This window comes from Littorina saxatilis, linkage group LG6 (assembly GCF_037325665.1).
Source record: "Littorina saxatilis isolate snail1 linkage group LG6, US_GU_Lsax_2.0, whole genome shotgun sequence".
In the NCBI taxonomy this organism is placed as follows: Eukaryota; Metazoa; Mollusca; class Gastropoda; order Littorinimorpha; family Littorinidae; genus Littorina; species Littorina saxatilis.
The window spans coordinates 12,941,159-12,949,599 of record NC_090250.1 but is presented as its reverse complement, the minus strand read 5'-3'; the positions used below and the strand labels follow the sequence as shown (position 1 = coordinate 12,949,599).

Sequence of the window (8,441 nt, the reverse complement as noted above, 5' to 3'; positions counted from 1 at the left end):
TAATAATCACTTGATTAATAATCACTTGAAAGGCATTTTACTGAACTATTTAGTCACTACTGTGACAACGGTTTTGCTGGTACAGTCGACCTCACCCTGGTAACCACCTTTCAATAGCGACCACCTACCCATTATGACCATCCCAAGGAAACCTGCATGGGGTTTTCTTTCCAATATAATCTATCTTCCAATAACATTAACAACCACCTGTCCATAAAGACCACTTTTAGTTGGCCCTCTTGGTGATCGTTATACACAGGTAGGACTGTAGCTGTGTTTGCTACATATTTTGAGAAAAAGAGCTTCAAGGAGAGCAACAGTTAGACATGATTTGGGTTTCTATCTTGTCATAGATGTGCACACATGCAGTACACATTGCACATGTATACAAAGAGTGTGTGTTACAAGTGCGGTTCTCTCGGTCTCAATGTTTGCTGAAACCACACCACAACCCTAACAAAAAAACACAACCCTCACAAAATATCCAGTCATCCAGTCACTCACACACATGGAAATGAAAGAGGACCCATGCCAAGCAGGCACTACTCCTGAGGTTTAAAGTTCTGTCGCACAAACTTATGGTTCAGCTCCTGTAAGATGATGTTGAACTGAAGCATCTTCTCTGATGGCAGGTTGGCAAACATATTCTCGTCTTCTAGCGTAGGGGTTGGCTTCCGTTCTGAAATGAAAACCACCCAGATGAGATTTATTCACAGACATGACTTTGAATGTGCAATTGCAAAACTAGGTCCATGTGTGCACAAACAATGTGTGTGTGTGTGTGTGTGTGTGCATGTGCATGTGCGTGTGTGTGTGTGCATGTGCATGTGCGTGTGTGTGTGATTAACTTTCACCGGATCACGCTTTGGGCAACACAGTCCGGATGATGTTGGTCATGTATGACCCATACTTTAGTTTAAAGGAAGGATTCAACGTAAAAGGTATGACCCACGCAATCCAAATAGGGATAAACATCGTAAATTCCTTCTTTAATTCCATATGGGTCTCCCACGATCCACATCATTCGGACTACCAAGTTCAAATTACGTCATTGTTTATGTGTTTGTTTACAAAGAAAATCCTTCAGAAAGTGGTCCAGGGGAGGATCCTATGGTGTTCAAGGATTATGTGAAGTCTTATTCAAAAACTCTCAATTTGTTTCAGAGATAGACACTTTTGTGAGGCTCTGGGTCGTCCACAACCCAGGAAGCATGGTGTAGGTTAAATAAGCATACTGCTCTGAAAAAGAAAGAAAAGATAAATTAACCACTCCAGCAACCTTGCTGCTTACCAAGTTCTGGCTTTGGCTTGTTGGGCTTGTTAAGGGAGCCTTTGGGGCGACCTCGCTTCTTCTTCACTTCAGGGACCTGTGAACACACCACCCATTAGCCTTCACTGTACTTCAGGAATGCAGTTTGGCCATAGTAACACTTCTAACATGACATCGATGAACCTGACAGCGGTTTGAATTTCCAGTGAAACTGAAAACTTGAATCATGCTTACTTGGGTACAGACAAGTATATTTAAAACATTTTATTCTTTCTTTTTTTGCTTTTAAAACGTACTTCATATATATATGGGTGCGTCTCAGAAACTGATCCTTTTGTGTGTGCCATAATCAAATTAGCCCACAATTGAAACATACTGAATTTTAAATCATGATATTGGTATGTTTGAGAAGTAAAATGAATAAAGAAATAGTACAAACAAAACTGAGTATGTTGCATGATTATTATGAAGGTTGTTTTGCGAAAGAAATGATTAAATGCGTGAAAAATGAAGGTCTGATCTGTGACATGAACCATCAACTAGTTTTGTAACTCACTACAAGAATCGTTTAGAATGTCCAAGGACTGCTATTTTTGTTATGTGTGTTTGGTTTAAGTGTACTTGACAGTTGAAATGTTATTTTGTCCACAGAATTGTTTTTTTAAACGAAATTAATCGCTTGAAAGTTTGCCATCACTGTCGTAACATATGTTTCCACACGCGTGCAACAGCAACAAGTCCTAAATTTGAACTTTAGAATTTGCATATTCATTTTCAACACGATCTTGACATGAAAGGGCATAGAAAATCGCTAAGCTAAATGTTATTTAAGTATTATTTTCTCAAAATTGCATCTGCAAACTAAGTTGAAAGTTGCGCAATATGACATGCTTCTTCAAAATTCCGTTACGATGGTGAACGGTTTTGCAAATAATGTTCAGAGTTTTGAAGAAAGATTAGAACTATTTTGCGCGTAGTGACTTAGAGGTGCGGGTGACTACGCATGCGCAGTTACAGAGAGAAATAGTTCAGCTTCCAGCAGCGAAGAAAGATTTCGAGAATGTTTCCGAAGTCTGTGATTTTGTTACGACAGTGATCAACACCCAAGGTTCTTAAGAAAAGGTGAGTTTTTGCTGCTATGATATTCTATGAAGTGAAAAATTAGGCTAAACATTTGTTAATAATAGTTTTTCTTTCGATTTCACGTAGTCAAAACTTGACTAAATGTTTTAACATAGAGGGGGAATCGAAACGAGGGTCGTGGTGTATGTGTGTGTGTGTGTCTGTTTGTCTGTGCGTGTGTGTGTGTAGAGCGATTCAGACTAAACTACTTGACCGATCTGTATGAAATTTGACATGAGAGTTCCTGGGTATGATATCCCCTGACGTTTTTTTCTTTTTTTCGACAAATACTTTTGATGACGTCATATCCGGCTTTTTGTAAAAGTTGAGGCGGCACTGTCACACCCTCATTTTTCAATTAAATTGATTGAAATTTGTGTAAAGCAATCTTCGACGAAGGCCGGACTTCGGTATTGCATTTCAGCTTGGTGGCTTAAAAATTAATTAATGACTTTGGCCATTAAAAATCTGAAAATTGTAATAATTTTTTTTTTTTATATAAAACGATCCACATTTACGTTCATCTTATTTTACATCATTTCCTGATTCCAAAAACATATAAATATGTTATATTTGGATTAAAAACAAGCTCTGAAAATTAAAAATATAAAAAATTATGATCAAAATTAAATTTCCGAAATCCATTTAAAGGAACGGTAAGTGTCAATGTTTTCTTTAATTGTAAAAGTTGTATGTTCAATGGAATGGTAAGTCTGAACAAAATAATTACTTTATTTTGTTTTTAGCCAGTGAATGTGGATGCATCAAAATCTTGATAGACATTAAACAAATTCATGTTAGTGAAACTAGTACACATATTGCATCAATCTTTAGTTGAAATCGCAGGTACTTGCATGTTTCAGGTGCAAGAGATTCGACCTGATGAACTGGTGGTAACGTTCCTTCGAAGGAAACCGGAGGAGAACTACTATTGCTTTCCAGGGATCGATGATATTTCCTTAGTCCCTACATCTGATGCAACCATGATTCGTGACCCCACCTTCAATGCCAGGGGGCATTATTTCTTTTAAAATAAATTAATTAACTGCAAGTGGCAACTGTTCTATATGTAACCAATGCCTTTGGTTTATTGTCTCAACAATTGAATGAACCACTTTTGAACATTTGCATTCTTCATGTCAAACCTTATAATACATGTCTGGTTGTTCGTTTCCGAGTTACGTGGGTGATGAACTTTTCATTAATGTTTCTCTTTTTTGGGGCCAAGTTTGCTTGATTTTGTCCAGCTTTTTTTTCTTTCTGTTCCTGTTTTAGTGTTTGGCATTTTACCTAAGAAGAATCTGGTTGCAAAATCAGCTTCATTTAGTAAAGTTTGTGGGAAAAAGCATAACCGTTTCTTTGTTACAAAAGTGATGTTTCCATGTTACATCGGTGACCATTTTGCATTCTTTTGGGATAACTTTCTAACATTTTGTCTTAGAGCAACAAATCTTTGTATATATGCTATTGTGAAGGTTAAATGTCAATAAGACTGAATGAATGCCATGTATCAACATGTTCTGATCAGGATATCATTAATTAATTTTCATTTTTGTATTGAAATTTTGACGAATGCATGGAACTTTGAAAAAAACATTATTTTGTTGTTTGCATGTAGTCATTTCATATTGAACTCTATAATGGCTTGTGATTCAACAATAATAACTGAATAAAAGTCGTTTTCAGCCTTATAAATGCAGTTTTTTTGTCTTTTATTTTTTCCATGTTACACGGGTGATTTTGCACACATGGTCCAAATAATGCTCAATAGATGGCAAACTAAAGGCAATGTTATATTTTTTCTTGTTTAAACTGAAAAGGTACATCCTGAGAAGTGTGTAAATAGTATTATCAAAGTTTTCTGGGAAGATTTTACTTTTGGTGATAATGTCACAAACAGAGGACGAGATTCTGAGACGCACCCATATATGTATCGACATAATACAGTATATGATCTCCATGGTGCCCAAAAGATCTGCCTTAACTCTCTTCATGGGCAGACTTCAGACCTGTATTTAGAACAAGCTTCTAAAAGCCAAAAATCAGGCTTTCTGCATTTGCCCATGCATCTCTGTAATTAAAAAATTGATGGCTTATAGAATTATACCCTCAAGCTATTGCTTGTGCTGGTTGAATAATTACCAGTCCTTTCTAGATTCACAGATTCTTATATAATTCCCGGTTTTCTCCACACCACATCATTTGCCTGTCACTGTCAGTTAACAAGGACAAAAACAATGTGTGTTCTTAATTCCTTCTTGGGGGGGGGGGGGGGGGGGGGGGGAAGGGGGGGGAAGGGGGGGGGGAAGAGAGGATGATTTTTTTTTTAGTCTGAAAATCTTTCAAAAGAAAAGCCAGGTATTGAACTTGGAAGTAGAGAGAGAATTTACGGTTACTGTATTCCTTTTGCTGACCTACTTCAGTACTTTAAATCCTGGGACTAGCAATACTACTTGTAAATACATTTTTCTCAGTAAGTACATTACTTTTTTCTATATATGGACTCACCTTTACTTTTCTGCGAGATGAATACTCCATGTCTAGTGGATTGAAGAAATCTGGTCTCATCCGCTTTGTGCGAAATCTGCGACGTTTACTTTCTGTCAGCTCTGGATCTTCAGCTAACCACAAATAAAAGAGACAAGTATCTTAATAATGTTGATTTTATTATTTAATAAAAAGGTTAAACAAAAATCTAAAACTGTTCAAATTAGCAACATGGTTTCCAAATCAGCAAATTATGACAGCATTTTCAAGTTTTCTTTTCCACTACATAAACTAGAAAAGCAGAACCGATCAGAATAGCATGTGCAAAACAGAATATTACAGGTTACTCCTTTCTTCCCACTGGACTACCTTCTTCTTTGTGACTGGCTTTGAAGTTCTAACTCAGTCAGTCATTACATCTGGAGCCAAGACACACACCCAAACAGCACGCATAAATCAAAGTAAAACAACAACTTTTATGTTCTTCATGACTGGCTTTGAAGCACTAAGCTATTATAATTTATATCTAGAACCAAGACACACCCAAGCAGCATAATCAAAGTTAAAAAAACCACCACTTTTATGTTTTAAACTAAAGAACAAAATTATTTAGTCTCTTCTTTTAGGGGGCCAAATAAGTCAAGCAAACTAACAAAATCTCACATGGAAAGCTACACCACATGACCTGAAATATGAAATAATAAACTCCCTCGGAATGGGAGTATGACTGACTGCCTTAATCAAGTTAATGTTGGGGTAAAACAACTATACATGTAAAAGCCCACTCATGCATATGAAAACGAGTGTATGTTCCCCACAAACGCAGAAGAGGAAGAAATAACAAACCCTTTGGTGACGTAGACTGCTCTGCCTTGGGCTGGACATTGCGTGTGCGTGTGGGAAAGTGGTAACCACACTGGCATGACTTGCGCGCCACAGGACACTGGAAGTGTGAGGGTAACACAGTCAGAAGGATCATTTCAATAGCCAGGTGCCTTTCAAAAAGGTCTTTACACAATCTGGTTTTACTCTGCCATAAATTACAAATTACTCTATGCTTCAATCTTTCTTCTTACTAAATAAATCATAACTTTAAACAAAGCTTTTAGTAGATATATACCTGCTGTACTAGTATAAGCACATGTATTTAAGCTGTAAATTAAGCACCCCAAACCTGAAATCACCAGACATTGCTTTACACTAATTTAGTAATTTTACAATTTACAATACACTGACTGACCACAGTACTTTGTGAAGAACACATTCCATCAAACCATCACAAAAAAAGAGAAAAGTTTAATACCGTTTCCTATATATATATGCTTTTTTTTCATCTGGCCCTCGCCTTTAAAAGGGACTAATCTACTACTACAACAACTACTAAAAACTCATTTCATGAAATGATGAATACATAATTAAATCGAAGTAGATTCACAGCGCGCGGCGCGTTGTGCAGCGTTGGGATTTACAACGCGCGGCACTACGAGGAGCGCTGCGATTCACGACGCGCGATGTATTCTGCTGTTACATTTTCTTCACAATCGCAAAGTTTACAACACATATGGCTACATCTATCTGATCTATTTGAGAAATAAAACTCAATAAAACGAAAAACAGAGCTCCATTCTCTCTCTATCACTCTTTCAACTGAGTTCACCATATATCGCTGTGCCGATGTAAAACTTCGTGCCTAAGTTCCGGCCTTGAATACTTGGCAGTCATATCACTACATGTCATTGCAATGGCTTCTACTATATGGAAAGCAGCTGAGTTTTTAAACTGGGATGACGTTTTTAAACAAGTATCCGAGTACAGTGCCGCAGAACCGCTGTTAATCGGTGTAACACCAGTTAACACTTCAGCAGCCATTTTGGAATTCGCGCATGCGCAGATTGTTTTTTTCGTGTGTTTTTTCCCCGGTTGATTAGAACGCGTATATTCAGTCTGCAGAAAGTGCAATTTTGTAGTCTTGCAGCCCTGAAGTTGCTTTTGAGTGTCCAAAGAAAGAGTGTAAACGGGTTCTAAGGATTTCATCGGGCACACAAATACGCAATTTTTCTTGTTTTTCTGGTTGATTTGAACGCATGTGCAGATCGTTTTTTTCGAGTGTTTGTTTTTCCTCCTCTTTCGGCCGGTTCCTTCTTCGTTCCATGTAAGTGCTGGAACTGTTAACTGGTGTATAGATTCACTTGAGATAATATTATAGAGGTAGGTGCAATCAATTGTTGTTCAAAATGTTGCTCATAATCATACATGTACAAAAATAAAGCGCGTCAACAATCTGCGCTGGTGAGCCGCGCTCCGGGAATCGCAGCGCTGCACAACACGCCGCGCTCTGTGAATCGCCGGAAAAACACTCTAAAAGGAAAGAGAGAGAGAGATTAAAAGAGAGAGAGAGAGAGAGAGAGAGAAAGAGAGAGAGAGAGAGAGAGAGAGCGAGAGAGAGTGAAATTTGAGTTAATTTCGGAATCTTTACGAATTCAGACGCAGCCGACTAATTAATCTAATACCCTGGTACCTCCTGTGAGCAGGTGGGGCACTTCTTTGTGACGGTTCTGTCCACCTTTTTCCTTGTCGCGTTCCTCGAGTTCTGTCTCTTCATGATGGCTGAAAAACACAGAACAACATTGCAAGGGACACTACTCCTATCGTGCAGGAGTATCAACTTCCGGACTGAAGAGCTCTCATCGAAGGCGGCACTTTCAGTTTGTGCTCAGTTGCGCGTACCATGTTTGGGGGAGGAGGGGGGTGCGCGCGCACGTGTGTGTGTGTGTGTGAGTGTGTGTGCAGTGCAGCTCAAGTATAATTATCTCCGTTTTGTATACTTAGTTATCTGAATACCTGACTGAATGACTGACTCGATTCAGTTAAGGGTACACGCACAATTCATACCACTGAATGGCAATGCATCCTAACCATACAAACATTCCACAATAAACCTAGGCTACACTATCAAGAGAACAGAGAGCGGTGGGGGGGGGGGGGAGAGCGATTGGGAGACAGGACCTATTATCCCTTACAACACAATACTGTATTTTGCCGAGGACACATCACGTCCGTCTGCACGCATTGAAGCGTGACGGAGGGCCAACTGATAATCAGTCTCGGGGAAATTGTGATCAAAGTGATAAATTCAACCAGGGACAGGTCTATGATTCAACGAAGCAGCACAGATGTCGACCTGATGTACATGTCATGAGAGTAGGCCCTAGTTGCTAATTGATGCCGGTGCTAGTATGTGAATGCACAAAAGTGTGTTCGGTAATCATGCAGAATATTTAATCCTACCTGGAATGACTGAGGAACTTGAAATCGAAATGTTTTTGTTTTTTAGACAATAGAGTAAGTCCGTTTTAACTTTGTAATTACATAGGTTCAGTTCCCAGTGCGTGTAGGCAAGACACCGGTACATCACCGGTACACGTATTACTGAGAAACTTTATCCAGATTTACCATGCATTGAACTACTACGCCGAATAGCGCCGGCAGACGATCTAATTGCTGAACTGAGTCACTCTGTGTTGTTTTGGTGAAGCTTTTTTGTGATAAGGAACGCGTACCT

The 8,441-nt window shown here is 38.7% G+C and overlaps 1 protein-coding gene across 1 annotated transcript; it reads right to left on the bottom strand.

The window, feature by feature from the left end:
• Nucleotides 1–348: 348 nt before the first annotated feature.
• Nucleotides 349–7,540, bottom strand: LOC138968540 (UPF0547 protein C16orf87 homolog). The gene is made up of 5 exons (XM_070341118.1): nt 7,398–7,540; nt 5,726–5,822; nt 4,901–5,013; nt 1,292–1,367; nt 349–679 (listed from the first exon to the last, which is right to left on the bottom strand). The coding sequence occupies exons 1-5, from the start codon at nt 7,479–7,481 to the stop codon at nt 543–545; spliced, it is 507 nt and encodes a 168-aa protein (XP_070197219.1). The 5' UTR covers nt 7,482–7,540; the 3' UTR covers nt 349–542.
• Nucleotides 7,541–8,441: the final 901 nt, after the last annotated feature.